This window comes from Bubalus bubalis, chromosome 3 (genome assembly GCF_019923935.1).
Source record: "Bubalus bubalis isolate 160015118507 breed Murrah chromosome 3, NDDB_SH_1, whole genome shotgun sequence".
Taxonomy (NCBI): domain Eukaryota; kingdom Metazoa; phylum Chordata; class Mammalia; order Artiodactyla; family Bovidae; genus Bubalus; species Bubalus bubalis.
The window spans coordinates 45,236,041-45,259,619 of record NC_059159.1 but is presented as its reverse complement, the minus strand read 5'-3'; the positions used below and the strand labels follow the sequence as shown (position 1 = coordinate 45,259,619).

General features: G+C 36.2%; 1 protein-coding gene across 11 annotated transcripts in view; it reads right to left on the bottom strand.

Moving 5' to 3' along the window:
• RHOT1 (ras homolog family member T1) overlaps window positions 1-23,579 on the bottom strand; it is a 65,592-nt gene that overhangs the window by 5,412 nt on the left and 36,601 nt on the right. For 6 of the 11 annotated variants that reach the window (XM_044939536.2, XM_025281047.3, XM_025281048.3 and 3 more), the window contains 12 exons: window positions 21,484-21,582; window positions 20,849-20,957; window positions 19,935-20,055; window positions 17,678-17,762; window positions 16,946-17,091; window positions 15,571-15,671; window positions 13,807-13,937; window positions 13,078-13,161; window positions 11,648-11,767; window positions 10,252-10,454; window positions 9,095-9,190; window positions 7,277-7,399 (listed from right to left, as the gene is read on the bottom strand). In XM_044939536.2, coding sequence (XP_044795471.2) covers window positions 7,277-7,399; window positions 9,095-9,190; window positions 10,252-10,454; window positions 11,648-11,767; window positions 13,078-13,161; window positions 13,807-13,937; window positions 15,571-15,671; window positions 16,946-17,091; window positions 17,678-17,762; window positions 19,935-20,055; window positions 20,849-20,957; window positions 21,484-21,582 — 1,418 coding nt within the window. The remainder of the gene's footprint in view (window positions 1-7,276; window positions 7,400-9,094; window positions 9,191-10,251; window positions 10,455-11,647; window positions 11,768-13,077; window positions 13,162-13,806; window positions 13,938-15,570; window positions 15,672-16,945; window positions 17,092-17,677; window positions 17,763-19,934; window positions 20,056-20,848; window positions 20,958-21,483; window positions 21,583-23,579) is intronic. The other 5 variants (XM_006059407.4, XM_044939535.2, XR_006549663.2 and 2 more) reach the window with 3 other exon arrangements.

Here is a 23,579-nt window from a genome sequence, read left to right as displayed (position 1 = left end):
CAGGCATACCTCAGAGGTATTATGAGTTCAGTTCCAGAACACTGTAATCAAGTGAATATTGCAATAAAGTGAGTCAGATAAACTGTTTGGTTCCCAGTGCATAGAAAAATTATGTCTATGCTATACTGTGGTCTATTAAGTGTGCAATAGCATTATTACTAAAAAAACAACCATACACATACTTAATTTAAAAATACTATAAATATCGCTAAAAATGCTAACGATCACCTGAAAATGCAGTTACCACAAACCTTCAATTTGTAAAAACCACAATATCTTCAAAGCACAATAAAGCAAAGCACAATAAAATAAGGTATGCCTGTACTGCAGAGACCTAAATGTCTGCAAAAATTAGAATTTGAGGCAGGAGGAGAATTCAGAAGGTCCAGCTATCAACTAATCTAGCCTTAGATTGCAGGCTATTAAGCAGAGGAAAGAAAAGCTCAATAGTACATACTCAAAAGCAGTGAAGTTAAGAGACTGTGGGAAGCGTAGCTTCCACCCAGTCACTTTTATCAGTCCTCCCATACACCTTCTCAGAAATAAATTTAAATTTCCTATTATTTATTCTTCTATCTCACCACTTCACCCTTCCCAAACACAACTCCAAGGTGTGCAAAGGCACTAAAAATGAATAGTCTCCTAGTTTTATAATTCTTTCCATACATGTATCTCAGGTATGCATTTTTAAGTTAATACTCTGAAACAGTCTATGCAACTGTACTGCACGTAACCTAAAGTTAACTAGGGTTCACAGATGTCATTCATAGCTTTTTCCTATTTGTAATTACATATCTCAAATTGAAAATTATACTGAGGTCATTGAAACTATAGTTAAATCTATTGTTTTTAAACTTAAAAAAAAAAAAAGAGTCTCTGGATCTCCCTGCTTTTCTTCCTCTCCCTGCTTTATGTTTCTTCCTGGTGAAGTCGTTTTTTATATTTATCTCTAATAATAATGCAGTTACTGCTAATTATAGTTTTAATAATGACAATTCTCCTAATTGAACAATTCATACCTAGTAGGTATGAAATATTTTAATATTTCTCAAAATAGGTTAAGAAATCAAAATATAGTGTTCAACAAAGATGAACTGCAAATCATAAGAAAGCTGTTAACTGAGCATGCTTAAACAGCAACAAACTTAGGAAAAGGACACAGGTGTGCAATGTCAAATGCTTCACCAAGCATTAGAGGAATAAAAATTCACAGATGACTGTAAATTCATGGGAAATAAATAATGTTTATATGTTAACTACTGATAAAGGTCAGAATAAGCAAACTCCAGTCTGTCGTGTCCTTTAAAATACTAATCAAACGGCAAAAAATTTTAAAACTATATGCAGCAGCAGCTTACTTGGCAAGAATCTATAACACAACTCGGGTGCAATTTTAAATGCATGACCATGTATATGCATTCAAATTCAAAGAAAAGCCTTGTAAGGACCTTTCATATAAATATAAAAGCTTCATATGAAATTAAAATACAGGATGCAGTTCCTTAAAATGCAGTATTTTACTGTAACATAGTATCTTACGGACGCTCATGTTTCCAGTGGAACCTCTGTAACGTTCAGATTTCTAGGAAGCCATGCTCTTTATAAGGCAATCCTGTGAAAGGCAGCTCATCCTGCTGTGACAACTGTAAAACACCTCTCTTCAGAAATGGACTTCCTATGAAGTAACACAACTTTAAGCCTGTGCGGGAACTTAGGTGATTAGCAAAGTCATAAAGGCAAATGAAGTCAGTCATTAATGAATGGATTAAAATAAATGTCTCATGTATCCAATTTCTGAAAATAGATTAAAAAGCAGAGTAAAAAAATACATGGGTATGACCGTCCATCATATTCAGTGTGCAGCTACACACTTTGTTGCTAAAGTAAAATACTGTTATCAAACTTAGGAAGTAATAGGAACAAATAATCTGTACAAAGAAATAAGAGAACCAAAATATGTATCAAAGAAAACTACACCAAAATGATAAATTGTAAAACAATATGATTCAACTACAGGTTAGGAAAAATGGGAGGACTAGACACTGAAACGCAGCTGGGAAAAGGATCAAGAGGAGCTAAAAAATGACTAGGTGGCACAGACAAACAAATCAAAGTGAACATCTAAAGGAAGGGACAAACTAAAGTGCTGGCTAGAGTACACTGGTGCACTAGAGTACACGGCACACTAGAGCTAACTGGTGCACTAGAGAACACTGCACACTAGACTACACTGCACACTAGAGTACACTGGTGCACTAGAGTACACTGCACACTAGAGTACACTGGTGCACTAGAGTACACTGCACACTAGAGTACATTGGTGCACTCAAGTAGAGCAACATCCTCATGCAAAGCAAAAGTGTGCTGAAATTAGAACAATAAATGCTTAATAGACTAAAACTCTGGGGAGTTCAAACCAATAAGCCAGTCCACTTCTACATAGTTCATTTTAACACCTTTAGATTTAAGAGGTATTTATAACTAAAATATAATCACAAGGTATTTTTCTCCAATAACGTGATCTGCATGGTTTGAAATGAAAGCATTGCCAAAGACTGAAATTATCTGGCCATATACGAATCACCCTCCAAATGTATTTAAATTCAAATAATTTCAGCTCTTCATAAATTGTTCTCAAGAAAAACATAAACCTATCCAGATCTAAAGGCTGAGACCATAATTACCTAAGAACAAAGTCACACGTCAGATATGTAGTTAAACACTTCTCATACGTGTTGAATCCAATATTCATTCAATTAAAGTTGAAAGAAAAAAAATTTGTATTACTACTTTCTACTTGAAATATGTCATGATAGTCAATTAGCTAAAAAAAAAAAAAACAAAAAAAAGACAATTTCTTCTGGTCAAAGACAGGGGAAACACGGACAATTTCAGAAATGTTGGAACTGTTGAAACTGCCTAAGTGTAAATTAATTAATTTGACATAGATCCTCTCAGATCACGTTTTGTTAGCATAAGGCACTAAGGTCACTGAAAATATAATCAAAGTTTAAAAAATTTTAACATAATATTTGAAAAGGTATTTAAATACATGCCTAGATCTTCATATTTGTATGATATTTTGCCCCAGCTCACAGCAGGATCCTAGCTAACGCAGGTACTTAAGTACTTAAATGAATAAATCAAAGTGGTGGGAGAATGACATAAGGGGAGAATGTGGGCCCGAACAAGTATTATCTGGAAGTAATTTCTATTTTGGTGACCAACATTTTTATGAGCACATTAAAACAATGTACTAACTTGAGAACAGCATGCATATACCAATATTTGTCTATTAATATCTTTGCAGACATTTAACAAAATTTTTGGCTTAAAGGAAAAAATTTTAATTGTTTATTTACACATCTAAATCAAATGCTAGGCACAAAAGATTTCTAAAACCAATGACCTAAGACTTATTGAGTAAGAAATCCTCCCTATTGAATGAAGAGTAAAAAATTCTTGTATGACTTTTACTCAATTACTAAATCTTTTTCCATTTATGTAATATTAAGATATATCTGGCACAGCAAACCAATGGTGAAAAAAGTGGTTCCATAGAAAGTGGTTCCATTCTCACTCCACCAATGAGATTACTTTTTCAAGTTTTTAAAGAGAAAGCAGTAAAACTGTATGTGAGGGGTGTTTGTAAAAGACATTTTCATTCCTTAGGTGTACTTATTTTTTTTTTTTTGGCCTGTATTTTCACAACTCTAGGCTATGTCTTAAGACTGAAGTTACAAACTGGTGGCCTGCAAACATGTCTTCTTTGTTCTGATTAATACTTTAAATTTTTAAAATTTCGTTGCTTTCATTTAAACAGCAGGAATTTTCATATAAAAATCCTGACATCTGATGTCAGAGAATCAGAAGTCCTGGCAACACCACACTTGGACAACGACCAATAGCTGGAGCTGAGACATGGCTGCCTCTTTCAGACAGGACCTGTCATCGTCCCCACCTCTCTTACTTCTCCTTGGCTACCTTTTTTCATTAACATTATCCATCCAGGCCCTGTAGGCATTTCTATTTTTGGCTTCCACCCTCGCTTACCTCATCTAACAATCCTTTTGTGAATTAGAAGAAACTTCAATACGTAACTCATAAATTTCCACTGGACTTCTAGAAAATAAATTAGTGAAATACCTACCAGGGAAGAGGAAGGAGTTCTTTGAAAAGTGCATGGGTTCCCCTTCTCATCTTTTTCAATCTTTCCCTTCTTGATTACCAGATGTCAGTGATGTATGCTGACATTACCATTAAATTATTTCTAGTTTATAAGTAGGCATGACAAAATGTACTGATTCTTCTTCAAGGATCACTATACAGAGCAATTTATGATGAGCAACCTCATCCATTAATGCACACCCAACCTCTTTCACTGGGAAGCTGACTAAACCAACCTAAAACTAAAACTGTCACTGAAGATGCAGACAACAAATTAATTTGCAATTATGTACAATCGAGAGCTTCTAGAAGGAAACAGATGGTTTATGATCAGCAATTATTAGGAGCCAGGGTAAGTTCATCAAGAATAAGACACCAAAAAAAAAAAAAAAAAAAAAGACACCAAATAGATGTCACTTTCTATTTAGATAAAATTAACACATTGGTAGATCAGAGGAATGTGGTAGAAATTGTAATGATTTCAAAAGAGCTCTCCATGAAATTTCCTGTAAGATAACAAGATAAAATATGGGCTGGATAATAAAATATTTTTAATTGGCAGAATAATCTTTCCCCCAACACTCTGAATCTGTGTCACTGGGAAGAGTTCTCTAGTACAGCACTAAAGGGTTTGCTTGCTTGACAGCCCTCACTCTCTTATCGCTGTGGATTCAACATTACTTTTTATCATTAATTTGAAAGATAAAAAACATAGCTACCAAATTTGCAAATAACACAATGCTGAGAAAGATATATAATGGGACAAATGACAGAAACAATGTCTGAAATGACTGAGCTAGAACAAATGGACTGAAAAGAATATGACATTTAATAGAGATATATATGTATCTGCATTTAGATTCAGAGGGCCAACTAAAAATGTCAAAGACACAATTAGAGAGGAGGGGAAACTGCTTTAATAGCACTTCACATGAAAAAAAATCTGATTTCAATTAACCCCAAGATTAATACACATCCACAGCGGGTTGGGGCTTCTACACAGTGAGTTCATGCAGTAGACAGGTGCTGTCCTAACTGTGGAATATGACTGCCCACCGTTACGGAAAGTCAGGTTACACTTGAAGCACCATTCTCCATTCTCAGGGGCACTTGTTAAGAGGTACTCTGAACACCTAAGGGGCTTTCAGATGAGGGAAACGAGAAATGATGAGGTCACTAAACCGACTAAGTTAAGAAACAGCTGAAAGAAATGGGGATGTTCTACCTGGAGAAGAGAAAATTAGGGGAGACATGATGGCCGTCTTCAAATGTCTGAAGGATTGCTATGTTGAAGAGGGAGTAGAATAGTCGTATGTTGTTCTAAAGGGCAGAACTAAAACTAAAGGAGAGAAAGTTAAAGGGCAATCATTTTAGTCAAAAAAAAAAAAAGGCAAAACCAAAAACCTTCTCCAATGAGGAAAGCCATCAGCAGATAAACAATACTCTCTCAAGAAGGCTCTCAGGAAGTCAGTCTAAGGGGAGGTTAGGCCAGATGAATCCCAGAATCTCCTCCAACTCTACCATTTTTGACTCCACAGCTCCTGAATGTTGTTTGGTTTGAACTAGCCTTGCATTTTCTCAGATAGCCATCATGAGAGAATCTGTGTTACTCTTTATACGGTGCCATTCAAAAGACAAGAGGCAGAACTTTACCACCAAATGCGAGTGGTGATCCCTTCGAAGCAATCACCTGAGACAGCTGCATTCTTATTCCAGAGCTGATAGTTCTCAAAAACTCTTATAGGATGCCTGCAGAGTCCGTTTCTGATTCATATAAAATACAGCCTCATTGTTCAGTAGTCATGTCTACACTGCTGGTGAACACAAACCAGCCTACTCATTTGGTACAGTTCCGGCCCTCAGCGGGAGTCCAACAGTAACCCAAATAAGATTCATTTCTTATGAATCTTATGAACCAAAATCTACTTAGCTTGATCATCTGTCTTAATCAAGCCCTGCTCCCAATGACATTAAGATGATTTCAAAAACCTAATTCATCCATGGACACATAAAAATTTGACATTAGATACAAATTAGTATTACATTAATTAGGCTCTTGCTGCTGCTAAGTCACTTCAGTCGTGTCCAACTCTGTGCGACCCCATAGACAGCAGCCCACCAGGCTCCCCCGTCCCTGGGATTCTCCAGGCAAGAACACTGGAGTGGGTTGCCGTTTCCTTCTCCAATGCATGAAAGTGAAAAGTGAAAGTGAAGTCGCTCAGTCATGTCCAAGTCTTAGCGACTCCATGGACTGCAGCCTACTAGGCTCCTCCATCCATGGGATTTTCCAGGCAAGAGTACTGGAGTGGGGTGCCATTGCCTTCTCCAAATTAGGCTCTTAAATGCTCACAAAATGTAAAATCAATTTGAACAAAGGCAGCATGACCGGAATAAGAACATAACTTCCAAGTTTATTGCTTTGAGGGACTGTATACAACCTATTTTGTTGTTGTTGCTCTTTTTTAAAAGCATATTATGTTCTAAGCAAACTTCATGTGTTGGGTTCCGTTATAAAGACCTCAAAAACTAGTACTATAGATCTTTTTCCTTTTCAATATTCCTTTGAATCCTTAAAGTTGGCTATTGTCTTCTTTTCAAATAAATATCCAAGATACTTAAAAAGTAAAAAAAAAAAAAAAAAAACTATAAATAATTTAAACAACAGAAAAGTTTTTCAAACCCAAGACACTGTTCACATTCGTATGGTTTTATAAGTTGCACTATTTGAATGCAAGCTGAACACATTATAACATTTGGGATCAATGTCTCTTTTCCTTACTAAAGTCCTAATCTATTTCTGCAACTCTCAGCCACAAGATTTTCAATCTCCCTACACATTTTTATCCTCTAATTTAAAAAATACTTTAACTTTCTGAATTAAAAAGGCAAAAATCCTACTTTAGAGTCCCCTAAATATATCTATTAATTTTTAAACATTGAGGATGATTCCAGAACTAAACATTGTCACCACAGTGAGAATTTTAGTGGAAGTTAGTTGGGCATCCGTTGGCTTGTTGTCTTGGTAGTATCTATGTAAGAAATAGTCATCCACTTTTTTCCTCTTGTATTTTAACAGAATGCCTGGTACCCAGTAAATAAAGGTAAGAACCTGTTAAGAACTGCAGTGAAGATTTTGTTCTTTACAGATTGCAGCAAGTCTGAGTTGAGGAAGCTCTGACAGATGCAAAAGGTGCACCTGTTGCAGGTGCACATACAGCGTAACCGGGCATGGCTGCGAAAACACACAGAAGGACAGGCGTTGAGTTCTTACTTACAAACACGGCGCAAGTCAGAGCGTGCCAACTTTAAAAAAAAAAGACTTAGGCATAAGCAACACTAAGGAAAAGGACAGCGTGGGGCATGCTAAAGTTGTGCAGGATTCCACATTTACAAAAAAATATAATCAACAGCAATAGCTCCCTCCTCCCTCCCTATAGAAAATCTGAGGAAAATCCACTAACACGTTTGCTTTTTTTTGGAGGGGGGATTGAATTATTAGTACAAGGGTTTTAGTGGAATAAATATGCACAGCAATAGATGGCACCCTCATCTAAATCAATAAAAGAAAAACTGAGTAAGCCACAGCATCCACCGAAAGGTCAGAGTTGGCTAGCATTGAAATAACCACCCCCTCCTCCTCCCTCAGGATACACACATGCCTGAAAACCAGGAAGGAGAATAGTGACAAATGTACAAGAGTCAAAAGACGAGTATGTATATTCAACCTGAGGAGATACGAACATCGTCTTTCCATCAAGCACCATGGTTCCCCAAGGAAATCAAAGTGCTTCATATATTTCTACTTGAACACAAAATATGGGGTTCATTTTCATCTGCTACCAGCAGCTAAGTATCTGCTAACATAGCAGCTAAGTATGATAACGTGAAACTCTGGGTAAGAGTGTAAAAATCAACAATGGATCCAATTGATCTTAGATACAAAATTTAGGGAGGCTTTCTGACTCCTTTCTGGTTGAGTGAGTTGCACTAGTTGGTACAGGCACGTGGAGCCATTTCACCTCCACTTTAAAAACCAAAGTAGGGGGTCTCCAATGACTGCTCAGTGGTCAGAGCCACTCAGACATACAAGGCCATCACACCACCCCTCAAGAGGTACTGGCGCAGAACCCACTCAGAAGAGCGCCACCTGATGAATCAATTACATCCTTTCCTGTAACACCTGAACATTTTTTAGAGGCTTCTCTAAAGGAGAAGTCCTTCTCAAAGGACTGGCCCAAACTGACTTGGTTTAGCTTGTGAAATCTGATGAGATCACAGCACACCGTGGCATGGTTGTGGAGATTAGCAGCATCCCAATAATGCCTAATTCTCAACATGAAGAAAAACAAGAATTAATTTTTCAAAAGACTCTTATAGGCTCAAGATACTCCATTTTAAAATTTGACTTGTGATGATGAACATAGCACTGGTACTAAGTCACTGCCAGCTGTCATACTGGAATCCATCTGTTATTTTATAATTGAATCTGACTCTTCAACATACACAGGCTCCGCCCATCAAAAAGGGGGGATGCAAAGTATGCTTAGCAACAGGGAGATGCTTCATGAGAAGTAGTTTCGGATTAACCATATAAACAAGTGTCCATGTATGTACATTTATCATATACACACGTGCACACACACACACACACACACTCACAAATATTGCAGTAAAATTTTAAATATGCAGATCTAAAAACACAGTTGCAATTATTTACAAGATTAAGATAGTGCATTTACATAGTGAAAAAAAAAGACACCATAATATACAGTTAGGCAGTAAGACTGACCAAGCAGTGCGTTTCTGGATAATTACTAATTATGGTGAAAGAGATCTTGTCATCTACAAGAAAATGTCAACAAAATCCCACAGAAGCCATAAGGAAAAAGTAACTTACAAAGGAAGCCATAAAGAAAAAGTAACTTACAAAGCAGTTTTTAGAAAGACCCAGATTTTTCTCAAATTCTCTATTCTATCAGTGTTGCCCATGTCTCGGTAGAGTCTGTCTTTGTAATGATCCTCTCTGTAGATAACATACACGAGAGTTTTAAAGCAAAGGTAAAACAGAAATAAGGTTTTGCTTATCTAATAGTAATAGGAATGACTTCTCTTCCAATACAAATAGAATTTCAAGGGTTTGCTGCATTTTTTTAAAGTATTAGTTAATGGAATAGCAATAAAGTTAACTCTGCTTTGAAAAATCTGTACAAATTAACACCCTTTTTGAAAAACCTCAGCTTCTAGCAGTTTTTGAGTATTACTCTGTTATACTGTAGTTTTCATAAGAAAAAAATAACTTGGAGAATAACATAATAATAAATAAAATAAACTATGAAGTTCTGAGAAACGCACTGCCTGAAAAACTACCTTGTCACAGAACAGAATTTATACGAACACAGTACTTGAGGAGAATGCCATTAAGAGCCATGCAATTTTAGGCAGTTAGTAAACTACAAAGATGACCACAGTTACGTGCTTGTGCATATGCATGTATAGATATATAATAAATGTACATAAAATTTGTGGCTCATAACACTCCATGTAAAACATTTATATAGAGGGAATTCCAATTACAACTGCTTTTAACAGCACTAAAAAAAGATGTTATATCCTGAATTCAAACATACCCATAATTTAAACAAAGATTCATAAATGATTTTAGAATCCTTCACATACTCGAAGTCAATTGATCAGCAGAAAAAAAATATAAAAATGAAATTTTTGTTCATATGAAAATGCTTTATTAGCATGATGTCAATCCCACTTTATGGCAGCAAGACTAATTTTTTTAATGCTGGGTGAAGGGCTGAGTTTTACTGTACTATCCTATTAAGATAGTTACAGCCCGCTCAAAAATATTCAAATATTGTCAGATTATATATACTTTATATAATTATATTTATACAATTTTATTCTGGTATTCAAACTAAACTTGCATTTACTCAAACTTGTCCCTTCTCATTACAAAGTCTCTGTTGCTGAACAACTTCTACGTGACAGAGATTCCACCCTCATGGCTAACAATGACATGCAATGCTACCACGAACCATGCAACATGAAAATGACGGCAGAGCAAGTACTTACGGGTACATGGCCATCGTTGTCAGTTTAACAAAGATATCTTTACTGGGTGCATCAGCAGTATTGCAAGTGAAGGCTTGTGGTGGAGGCATTTTGTGTTTCCTGCAGAAATCAGTAGGTGAAATACTATACTCTTGTTTAACTTCATGCAGGTCTGACTTTGCAGCTACGATTAAGCAAGGTATTCTGCTGTCCATAAAGTGTTGCTATAGAATAAAAAGTGAAATCAAAATCTGATGACAAGCTCAAAAATTACTAAATTTCATTCAACGGGGACTGAAATTTTTATCTAGATAGGCAAATCATCAACAGTTTCGGGGAGAAAGTAAATGAAGAGGCAAGGACTGGCAGTTGTCTAGGTCAGTGACATAATAAGACCAAGGACACTTTTCTAATGCAGATAATGATACAAACCTATAACAATTCTTCAAATTCACTATAATTTAAAAAAAATTTTTTTTAAAGATCTAATACTCTGAAATAGAAAGAAATCCACCTAAATTCTTCTATCCTAAAACACACTATTTTCATTTTTTTATATTACCTCTAGTCCTTAGGGCTTCCCTGGTAGCTCAGGACAGTAAAGAATCTGCCTGCAATGCAGGAAACCTGGGTTCGATTCTTAGACTGGGAAGATTCCCTGGAGAAGGGCACCCACTCCAGTATTCTTGCCTGGAGAATTCCATGGATAGAGGAGCCTGGCGGGCTACAGTCCATGGGGTCGCAAAGAGGCACGACTAAGCGATTAACACTTTCAGTTTCTAGTCCTTAAGCACATGCATATATATATATATATATACATACATACATTCACACACACACACAGATATTTACATAGTGGCAGTCATGCTGGATATTACTATCGAAAAATGCTGAATTTTCCATGTTTTCAGAATTCAAAACCATTATTTTTAATGACTATATAAATTTCACAGGATCATTTTCTCTCAGTTTGGTAAACTACCTTCGTATTGTTAGATATGTGGATTATTTCCAGGTTTTTGCTATTAAAAACAATCCTAGAGGAAATTCCTTTGTACATATAGTTTTTTTACTCTTACTGAATCTTGTTGACAATCTCAGAGTAACTTACAACTTTTGAAGCCTCATGTTTTTCTCCTTGCTCTATTAATCTTCTTGGTATAATTGGCAATATGTAAACCATGTGCATTTCTAAGAACTTTCACTAATGCAGAGGTTCTTAACCAGGGATGCACATCAGAATCACTAGTGGAATACCACCTCAGAATGAAACCAGAACCTTTACAGATAGGATGTATCTATCTTTAAAAAGCTCCACAGATAATTTTCTTGCATTTCCTTGGTTAGAAAACACATTACAATTCCATTAAACTCCTTACAAAGTTAAACTTAGTTATAGGCCAAAATTGAAACAAACCTTAAAAATCCTGGCACAGTATTCAAAGGATTTAGGGTTACTGACATCATATACCAGGCACACAACATCACAAAGGATCTCAGCCTCAGTCAAAAATTCCGATTCTGAGATATCATGCAACTTGGAAAAAGAAAAAGACAATGCGAAACGTAAGTATCATAACACTGATGCAAAATTAAAGTCATGAAGTTTTATTACTTGCTTAACTTGACTTCTTAATTTAAAAACACTAGTTAAGCATAATTTCTCAGACTCATTAGAAGTAAGACACAGAGATAAACAAGTAGCTTTCTGATTTTTGTAGATGAAAAATGGTGATTAAGGTTCTATAGAAACTAACATTTAGTGAGTGACTAAAGTATGCTGGGCAGGCCCTTTACACGCATTCTCTACCTACTAAAGATAACAAACAGGTTACAGAGATTAGGTCAACTGCCAAAGATATTCAAACCAAAATTTGAATTCAGATGATTCCCAATGGGAAGCCCAGGTGGCACAGTGGTAAAGAATCAGCCTGCCAAGCAGGAGACCTGGGTTCACCCCTGGGTGGGGAAGATGCCCTGGAGAAGGAAATGATAACCCACTCCAGTATTCTTGCCTGGAAATTCCATGGACAGAGAAGCCTGATGGGCTACAGTCCATGGGGTGGCAGAGTTGGACATGACTGGGCACATACACACGATTCCCAAGTGTTTTTTCTTTCTACCACACCACTCTTCCTCCCCACCAACCAAAAACACAAAGCAAAGGATGGTACATTAAGGTTATCAGTGACCACAGATAAACTACCACACACCTGCACTAAAGCCTTCAAACTCATTTCTAGTCAATAGTAAAGGATGTAATTTTTAAAAATATAAATGAAAGAAAGAGCAAAGTGGATTGAATTTTTTTTTTTTTTTACTTTTTTATGGTGGTATTTGGAGAAGGCAATGGCACCCCACTCCAGTACTCTTGCCTGGAAAATCCCATGGATGGAGGAGCCTGGTAAGCTGCAGTCCATGGGGTCGCTAAGAGTCGGACACGACTGAGCGACTTCACTTTCACTTTTCACTTTCATGCATTAGAGAAGGAAATGGCAACCCACTCCAGTGTTCTTGCCTGGAGAATCCCAGGGACGGGGGAGCCTGGTGGGCCGCAGTCTATGGGGTCACACAGAGTTGGACACGACTGAAGCAACTTAGCAGCAGCAGCAGCATGGTGGTATTACATACAATTAAGCACACAAATAGATAAATTTTTACCTGTATCTACAACCATGTAATCACCACACACATTTAAGAGAACTAAAATTAAATCTAATGACTAAATCAGGTAGAAAAATAAAATCACACAAAAGCCATTAAATTAAATCCAATTATGTTCTCAAAGAGTCATTTTAAAAATGTACCCAATAATTAATAATCTTTATATGCCAGAAAATTTCTTACCAACAAATATTTCTCTTGTCCATAGACATAGACAGTGTTAATCGCATAGTACGATTTATGATCATCACGAATTTTCTTCTGCCTCTGAAAACAACCAAAAATCTCAGTATTTACAGTAAGAAATCACAGTAACTAGTTTTCATCAGCACATGTACTTTGTGTATATGTGTGGGTGTGTTACCAAAAAAAGGACATTCTTCCCTATGCTATATATTATTTATCAGTACAAAGAGCATATTGATTTTGTTTCTTAGTTCTTAGGCTCTAAAATAAGAGATGCATTTGTTCTGCAGAAAGGGAAAGCAGTAGCTGACAAGGAAGTAAACCGCATTCACTGAGCCACCTGCTGGCAATTCTCATTACACTATGATTTGGCCTGCCATTTCACCTGAAAATATGTCAGCCTCTTTACTCAAGGCAGTAGTCATAATCAGGTAGCAGCAATGTAGAGTGCTACATTTACTTCATGCCAAGCCCTGTGTCTGATACTTTCATATGTGTATTTATTTAATCTCCATCTAAACGTTAAAAAAAAAACAAACACCAAATGATGGCTAACACCAATAAAGCAAAGATAAAGCTAGTTCAAAGAGATTACTGGTACATTTTAGTTGTACTTTACTATTATACCTATATATCATCTAATAAGGTTAATGGTTATGAAAAAATTATGTAAACACATGACTATAAAAACCTACTGAGTAAGGTTCTAACTTTCTGAGCTCTCACCATTAAGTTTCTTCCCAGAAGAGCCTGAAGAACTCCACTTTTCCCACAGTTTTTCATCCCAATTACATTACATCGGAATACGTTTCTTTGAGTTTGTTTTTTCTGAAGGTCTATCTTTTTATCTCTTGTTACTAAAAAGGAAAATAAAAAGCTAATTATGTACCACATACACTCACTGAGGCTTCACTTCGCCTTCTGCAAAATATGATACTGATATTTATTATTTTTATGAAGCATTTGATCAATAAACAAACTGTATGATAGCCAACCTGTATGTAAAATGAAGTACAGAAGATAATACAGAAGGGCCTCTTTAGTAAAAAAGGTGCGATTCTGAAAGTCAGTTGTAAATTTCTAGTAACCACATATTGATTTTATCATAAAATAAGTAGTACCTTTATGTAAGAAAACAATATTCCCAAAATGAACAAAAATTACAATGAATGTAGCAGACACTACATCCCATCTTTTTTTCTATTACTGTCGTAACAAATTATAAACTGAAAGATGCCACCTCAAAACGTTACTCTCGGGTCTATAAACAGAAAGGTGGTAGGCACTCTAGATTTCCAAGGTAAATCTGTGAAAGAGGCAGTGCTGAAAACAACCCTGCATCAGCAGAGCCACAGGCATCTTTCTCGAGGGAAAGAGACCTCCTTAAGCTGCACCCAAAGATCTGATTACAAGAAAGCTCACCAGAGACACTGTTTATAGTAGCAAAAAACTGAAAATGATAAAAAACACAAAATTATGGAATAGTTCAGTAAGTATATTATAGACTATCCATGATTATACATTATATAATATTAAAGGTATATAAAATACACATCGGTAACAGAAATATGTCCACAATATTTTGTTGAGTGAAAGAACCTCATGCTAGCTAATTCCTTATTCTTTGGTGCTGAAGTAAATACTGTCTAACTGGTTAAGTATTTTAAAGGGTACTTGCTCTGTCAATTTCTCATAGGCTGTCTTCTTGTAACAGGGCTTCCCGTAAGATACATGCCTATTTTTTCCCACCAATTAGGATATAAAAACTTCTTGAAATGATCAGTTCCCTAATTTATTATTTCATATTACATCTATATATTTTTTTAAGTGGAGCACATTGTTTGGCAAGAATGCCTGTTTAACATTACGAGATCTGTAAAAAATTTATTAATTGGTAAAAGGTTATAAAACTGAGATGTACAATCAGTTCAATATCAGGATCATGTGTTATACCCATTGTTTTTAATGTTTAAAGAAAATTAAAACACAAGATGGACTGTAAATACTTTTAATGTCTATCAGATCAGATCAGTCGCTCAGTAGTGTCCGACTCTTTGCGACCCCATGAATTGCAGCATGCCAGGCCTCCCTGTCTATCACCAACTCCTGGAGTTCACTAAGACTCACGTCCATCGAGTCAGTGATGCCATCCAGCCATCTCATCCTCTGTCGTCCCCTTCTCCTCCTGCCCCCAATCCCTCCCAGCATCAGAGTCTTTTCCAATGAGTCAACTCTTTGCATTAATGTCTATAGCCTTCCCTAATTTTCATCCATGAAGTACCCTCAGGGATAGACTAGAAGTAAAACCTTTACTCTTTCTTTCTTGATAAATAAGAAATCGAGCATTTCAATTCAAAAGAGATTATCAAATTATGGGCAAACAAGAGTATAAACAGGAAGACTAATGAAGATGCATTTATTTTCACTCTTTTTACATATGAAACTGGAATCTTGAAAAAAAGTATCTAATTAAAGAGTATACACACTTACCTGTGATGGCTGAAGCCTGAGATTCTTGTTCAGTCAATATTGAATAGCCTAGATAACCCAAATACTCCAGGCACCGCTGTACATCTAAATAGGTCGTGAGCCTAGGAAAAAGTTGAAAACACGAGAAGTTTCTAAAAGAATATCTATTTTAAAAAATCACAACAGTTCAAATAATTTAACACCAGACCCAGGTAATTTTTGTCAGACTGCTTTAATTTCCCACATGCCCAAACATGGCCCTTCCTACAGTGGCATTCTTAGGGCAGAGAAGAAAGAGGAGATGCAATGTCAGGGGTGGAGGGGGCTCCTGTACCTACTCCATCGGCCTGGAAAGAGCAAAGCCACATGGATGAGCTTTAACCTTGGTACTCTAGGTAAGATCTACAGCACAGATATTTTATGTTATCTGCTTCCCCAGTTACATACTGTACTGCAAATACTGGCTAGCTAAGGATTTAATTCTGAAAGGGCTTGCAATAGGTGCAAAACTAAAAGGTTGAAAGGCACTTGAAATTAGTTGGCCTTTCTTATGAGATGAAAAAAAAGAACAGATCCTGGTGTTGAGAAAGTTATTCTCACCAAGGTTAAAGTATTAAATCATTATGTATAAGCAGAAGATTTTCCTATCGCCCTAGACAATAGGTCAACTTTGCTGTATCTAGACTGTAGACACCCTCACTAAGCCTAAGAGTACATTCAAAGCAAACAACAATCCCTCAAAGCATCTTCCACGTCAAGTAAAATATGCTCTCCCCACATTCCAAAAAATATGGGTTTCCCAGGTGGTGCTAATGGTTAAGAATCCATATGCCAACGCAGGAGATATAAGAGACGCGGGTTTGATCCCTGAGTCAGGAAGATTCCCTAGAGGAAGGCATGGCAACCCACTCCAGTATTCTTGCCTGGAGAATCCCATGAACAGAGGAGCCTGGCAGGCTACAATCCATAGGGTCACAAAGAGTTGGACATGACTAAAGTGACTTAGTACACACATATTCCAAAAATAAAAGAATTGTGCAATCAATAAAAGTGATGATTCCTATTCCCTTAATCAAAAAAGTATTAAAACACAACATTGCAAATCAACTATACTCCAATAAAATTGTTTTTAAAGTATTAATGTTTAGTTCCATTTTGATATTAATGTTTCCCTGTACATAATCCAAAAGCAAGCACATCCCTTCCTGATAAATTTATAAACATCTATAGTTCATCTTAGCTATAGCAGTGGCACTATATTAATAAATTCTGCTCACAGGCAGCTAAGATAGAAGTATTTCATAAGATCTGACAAATTCACAAAATAACGCATGTAATGTACCACAATTTCAAAGCAGCTGTAACTCTAGAGGAAAGAAGTGAGCTCTATACTCACGTCCACTGGGAAAGGAATCCCTGGTAGGTTATCCATCCTTTTTCATTTGTACAAACTGTGTTATTCACATCTGGCCCCCAAGGTATGTAAGGGAAAACTTTAAACAAATCTTTAAGCTCATCAGGTGACAAAGCACAGTCTCTATCCTGAAGATACACAAGGAAGTATACATAATGTTTAGATATCTAAGAGGATGATTCCCAAACGCAAGAGCCTCCTAATCTTGTAAAGCTACGCTTCCAAAAACTAACCCATGAAAATAAATTTTACATTTTATCAAGAAAACTCCTTGCATGTATGTATGGAAACCTATGCAAAAATCTATCAGAAACTAGACTTTTTCATCTTGAGAAAATAATAAAGTAAATAAGAAAAAGTATTTTTGCTAGTTTTAAGAGCTTTTGAATAATTTTTGGCTATGTGACATGAGCGGGGCTAGTGGTAAAGAATATGTCTGCCGATGCAGGAGGCATAAGAGACATGAGTTTGATCCCTGGGTCAGGAAGATCCCCTGGAGAAGGAAATGACAACCCATTCCAGTATTCTTGCCTAGAGAACCCCTTGGACAGAGAAGCCTAGTGGGCTAGAGTCCATGGGGTCGCAAAAAGCCACACATGACTGAAGCGACTTAGCACACATGACATGAGCATCCAATAGCTCAGTGAATAGAGCTACATTATTCACAGAAAAACATTTATCACGTATCACAGAAAGCTGCAGCCGAAAGCTTACCAAATCATGCTTATCAAAAGTACTTTGGAGAAACAAATATGCGTGATGATTTAATTCAGTAGTGCAATCAGGAGGTATTTTTAGCCTGTTGATGAAAAAAAAAGTAAAATACATCATTAATCAAATATTAAAATTTAATTTGAGAAATGAATATGAAATTGCAACAAGTTCTTTTTGTAAGATGAAAGCACTTACAGAATATGTTTGCTGCAGCCATTTAGACTTTCCCAGGGGAAGTCACTGCATTGCTATGGCAATCCTCAGAAGAGCCAAAATAGTGCTCCTTCCAAGGTGACATATACATTTCCTTAACTATCTGAAGGGCAGGTTGTATTAAAAAACATACAGACAATACTGATTAAACTGTAATTAGTTTCTAGTAGTTTCTCCTACAAACCAATTGTAAGTCAAAATGATGAGCTTTATACAGTATCCACACTGTATTGAGTTAAAAATGATGTGAAGAGATGTTATTTCTGCCTGATGTGATTTCTGACCCACCCTAAATTTGAATCCATAAACATTTATCAAATGCACTGAGATACTGGGGGCATGAAAACACGACAGGCTCTCTACCGCTAAGGAACCACATTCAAGCTGGAGACAGAACACAAGTAGATAACCTCACTATCTCAGCAGAAAGAGGCAACGGCCGAGTGGGCAAACTACAGATGCTGGGGAGCTCCTGAGACAGCAGACACCTTGGTCTGGGGATGGGAAGGTGTCAGCACTGCTGAGAGACACTGTACTTGAACTGAGACCTGAAGGATAACAGACATGAATTGGGTTGGAGAGAGAAGAAGGAAGAGTAAAAATACCATGGGCAGAAGCCCAGGCTGGGAAATAATATCTGATTTGCAGACTAGAAGTAGTTTAGTATTTACTTCTAGAGTGAAGGCAGAGAGTGAGTCGGAGCAGACCAGATCAGGAATGACTTTCTATACCTGGTTAAGAAGCTTGGGCTTTACCCTGTCTTAAAGGCAAAGTGACGTGGCAAAATCTGTGTTATGTATCTATCAGTATTAATTCTTGCCACAACATGAAGAATGGGAGTAGAGAGTTTAATAAGGAGACTCAAGATGTGGCTCTAAAGCGGCTATTTTACAAAAAATTAAAGGTAGAGCGCACAAAGAAATTAAAAGAGATTTTAGTGTAAGTCACAAAGCCATAAAAGATGGAGTTTCCTTACTGTCATACTTTACAAAGCAATAAGCAACTTTCTATGTTCTGTAGAATTTATCTACCCACATAAATGGCACAGAAAAGAAAGCTTGATAAAAAGATCTTGGGACAAATGCATTCATTCCATACTTATTTATTGAAAAATCTGGGAAATTACTTGAGCCAAGTTTGAATAACTTTGACAAGGGAAGTTTCAACTTAGAACTGATTAATGGGCCAAGAATCCAACCAGAAAGTATTTTGCTTCCTCGGTGATGGGGAAGGAAAAAATGACAGTTTTTCTGAACCCTTACATGGAGAGCTAGCAGTACCATGCTAAAATTTAAAAAAAAGGAGAACATGAAGATAATGTGCTATTGAAAGAATGAAGAAAAAAGGCAAAAGGCTCAAAGGTCTGATCCTGGGAAGTCACCTCCCTGAGAAGCCTACTTCCCTTGGGTACAGAAGAGGCATCCTACAGTTACGCAGTCTCCTATCAGGATGATGCTGGGTTCATTGCTAAACAAACAGAACTTAAACACATCATTACTTAAAGGAAAATAACCACACAGAGACTGGTTGCTTAGGAAAAGTACTTTATCCTAAACTGAGAACAGGCTATAAAACTCAGGGAGGACAAAGAAAAATGCTAACCAATGTATTTTTGACTCCTTTGATTCTAAAAACAAGTTCATCTAGCTTCTCTTATCTCCTTCCTCAATAAAACCAATTTTAAAATATAACTGTATTCTCCGTAAGAAGAAGAGCAAGAGGCTGAGCCATGCTGTAAATCAGTGGCTCTTAAGTGGGGATCATCTCACTCCCACGGGCACATTTCTGGCTGTCACGACTAGGGGAAGAGGTGTTGTTGGCATCTAAGGATGTGCTAATAAACATCCTGTAACGCATAGAACAGGCTCTACAATAATGAATTATCTGGTCCAAAATGTCAACAGTGCCGAGGTTGAGAAACCCTGCTATAAACGGCTCTATAAATCTAAATTATTCCTAAGTAGCTCAAAGCCTACTACCTACATGCTAAATAAAACTTTAAAATACTGGCAAATGAAATCAATTAGAAGCCAAAGGTACATACAAGGGGAATAAATATTCGGGTGTCAAATCCAGATCGTCATCATAACCAAATCGTCGAAGCACAGTCCAAGTAGTCTCATGTCTCCCTCTCTGAATAAAAAGTGTGTGTAAAAAAAGAAAACCTGAAATAAAATAAATTAGTAAATATAGCTGATGTGAAAATGGGTACAGGGTGACATGGGAGGCAAGCATGTAACACACAATGGCAAGAGCTAGACTCACGACCACATGTGTACTAGCTGTGCATACTGAAGGTCAGATCAAAACCAAGTTCACGCGTGTCTCAAAGAGCTGATTTCAGAATGTACCTGTAATTCAGATACATTCAGATATCTGTAATGTATCTGTAATTCAGAATGAATATGTAACTTCATATACACCCAAGTCAGCAAAAGGTGGTACTGGATGAAAGGGCCAAAAACACATCCCAAGGTGTACACTGACATTCACAAAGTTATACGATAAAAACAAATGAAATCATTTTCGACATCTGTGTGCTTATTTCTGTAACGAGAAAACTGGTTTCTGATTTCACTGTGGCTCTATAACATATTTTACTCGGTACTTGGAACATTCGGTACTTGGTAAATTTGATTGGGAGACAAAATGTCTTCCTTAAAAATAATTTCTATTTAGAGGATGCTTATGAGTAATAAGAATTTTAAGATAAATTTGTTTCAGAATTCTTTTATCTTCAGAGGGAACTCTGCACTCTTGAAATCCAATAAATTTCCCTATCTCTAATTTATACTGACAGTGGAGGTAATTATCCCCACCGATGGCCTGCCTGCTAGCATTTTAGTTACACTAATAAACACAGACGCTTCCCTAAACATCTAGATAGCACTATAGACTGTTGCCTGCTGCCAAATTTTTTAAAAGTTTGAAAGGAGGAAAAAAGCACCTTTCACCCACCTTTCAGTGTCAATCCACTGTCAGCCACACCATCACTTATATGTTTTCTGACCACATTTTTGACATCTTCCAGAGCTTGAGGGGCTAAGGGAGTGTTAAAACAAATTCTCTGGCAAAAGACATAAAAATAAAGTTAAAAATAAATCAGCATTAAAGTCACAAATAATACAAATATTAATCCACAGAGCAACATTAAATCAAAGAGTTGTAACCAAAGGAAACAAATTCTGAATTAGGACAGCCTCTACTTTGTATTAAGTAAAGCATGTCGGACTAAGAAGGGCATGTTCTCCCTATCTTCCACATCGGGTTCCTAAAACACAGAGCTCTTTGTGTAACTATGTTATACAAAACCAAGTGGGAAAAATAATTCAGAATTCAGACTTCAAGTCATTCTTAATACACCCATTGTACACTGTGAAATGACACTCTCTCAGAGTCCCAACTCCTAAGCAAAAGAGATTTTATCCCATAGGTAAAGATTAAATAGCCTGATGTCAAAGAGAGATTTTACATGAAAGAAATGCATGTTTATCAAAATACCATTGGTCATGCCAATAAATTTTTTATAGCTTTTCTCAGCAAAAAAAAAAAAAAATCAAGATATACAAATATCTGAAATAAGAGAAAGCTACCTGGAAGAAGTTGAGTTCAGCATCATTGAGTGTACCATCATTATCTTGATCAGATATTTTGAATATACGAGTAAGGGCTTTTATACAGGCTGGTTTCATCTATAGATCATTGAGGAAAAATAAATTGTTTTAATGCAAATAGTTGGGATTTTAAAATATGATTTTCATAAATATATTGAGAATTCTGAATGTTTTCACTGTCAAATACATAACATCAAATATAAACAACATGAAAAATTAACTAAAGCAAAGCCAATTTTATCCTCAAGCCACTTTAAGTAAGTGAGACAATATTTCCTTGGACCAATATCTGGAATAGTTAAACACTCCCTTCATGACCACATACCTCTGAAGATGAGCAAAAGAGAAATCCATCTTTAGGAAAAGTCATTCTTCCAGTCATTTAGAAGAAATGCCCTCTCTCATTCCATGAGCTGACTTATAAAACTATAGCAAAGGCTTTTCTCTCTCAACTTCTCTGATTTCTGACCTTCTAGCAGCAAAATAGGACTAAATGTTTCAATCTGTAACTTGTGTTTATGTGTGTATGTTCCGAAGCTGGGATATAAAATGTACTTCTTCCCAAGAAGATGACAAAACAGCACTGGTTGATGTGCAAAAGTTCTTTTTTTTTTTTACTACTTGCCTATTATAAGAATTATATTCTTCAAAAAAAGAACCTTGCCTTTTGTGACTCTGTAAAACCTTTATAAGAAAAGCTGCTGGAAATGTATTATGACAATTTTTATTTTAGGATTTATAATGGATAGAACAAATATTTGACTATTTAAAATAAGGCCCACGTGCTTCTAATTTGTATAACTGCTATAGGAAAATCATGGTCAACAATTCTGAGAAAATGAAACTTTCAGGGAGATTTTTGAACACTGAGAATGTGGAGGGAGATATCTTATGGACATCTGAGTGTGAGAAATGAGCTGCTGAGGTGAGGAAATGAATACTTGTTAGTTTATTTACTCCCATGATACGGCTAACCAGAGAGGCTGTAATGATGAGTTTTGGTCACACTATCATAACAAACCTAAATGCATAAAATAATTTATTTTAAAAATAGTAAGGAACAGTTATCTTCCAAAATATGCACAATTCCTCCTCCTCCTCCTTTTTCTTTTGGTTTAAATAGGGGCTCTAGGAGAGCAATTTGATAGAATAATAAAAAGCCGAAATCGAAGATATAGAGAGATTAGAAAGAACAGAAAAAGAAGTCAAACATTTAGGGAGCATGGTTAGGGATGTCTTTATAAAAAAAATGCTAAATGGACTATAACCTATCACATCCATAATCATGAATAACTTTTTTTTTTAACATTTTTATTTTGTATTGGGGTATAGCCAATTAACAATTTTGCTGATAGTTTCAGGAGAACAGCAAAGGGACTCAGCCATACATATACATGTAATGGATAACTCTTTAAGTAAAAACAAGTTATTGCTTCTGTAAGTGTGATCCTAATATTAGATATTCAAGATTACTAAAGATCACATTATATTTTATTTTCTCTTCTTTTAAAAATCTGTTGCATAATAATCTAGATGTTTCAAAAAGGAGCAAGAGGTAGAATGATGCAAAAACCAGAATCTAAAAATAACTTTTTATTTGCAAGTGTTTTTTCCTTGTTATCATAAAATGCTATGTTAAAAAAAAGTAACTGAAGAAAAATAAACAGTGATGCATTTTTCATTAAAGCCTGAAATGCATCAGAAGCTAAAGTGCTCTAAGGTACTGGCTCAATATGATATCTAATATTAACCATCTTAAAATACAACACAAAAAATGACTACTTCTTAAACGCATCAAAAATTACACTTCAATAAAACTTAAAAATGTGTTGTTTAGTTGCTAAGTCATGTTCAACTCTTTTGTGACCCCATCTTTTGTAGCCCACCAGGTTCCTCTGTCCATGAGATTTTCCAGGCAAGAATACTGGAATGGGGTGCCATTTCCTTCTCCAGGGTATCTTCCTGACCCAGGGATTGAACCCATGTCTCTTGAATTGGCAGGATTCTTTACCACAGAGCCACAAGGCAAGTCCCACCCCTCTCCAAAAGAGACAACTACAGTAATAAAAATAAAC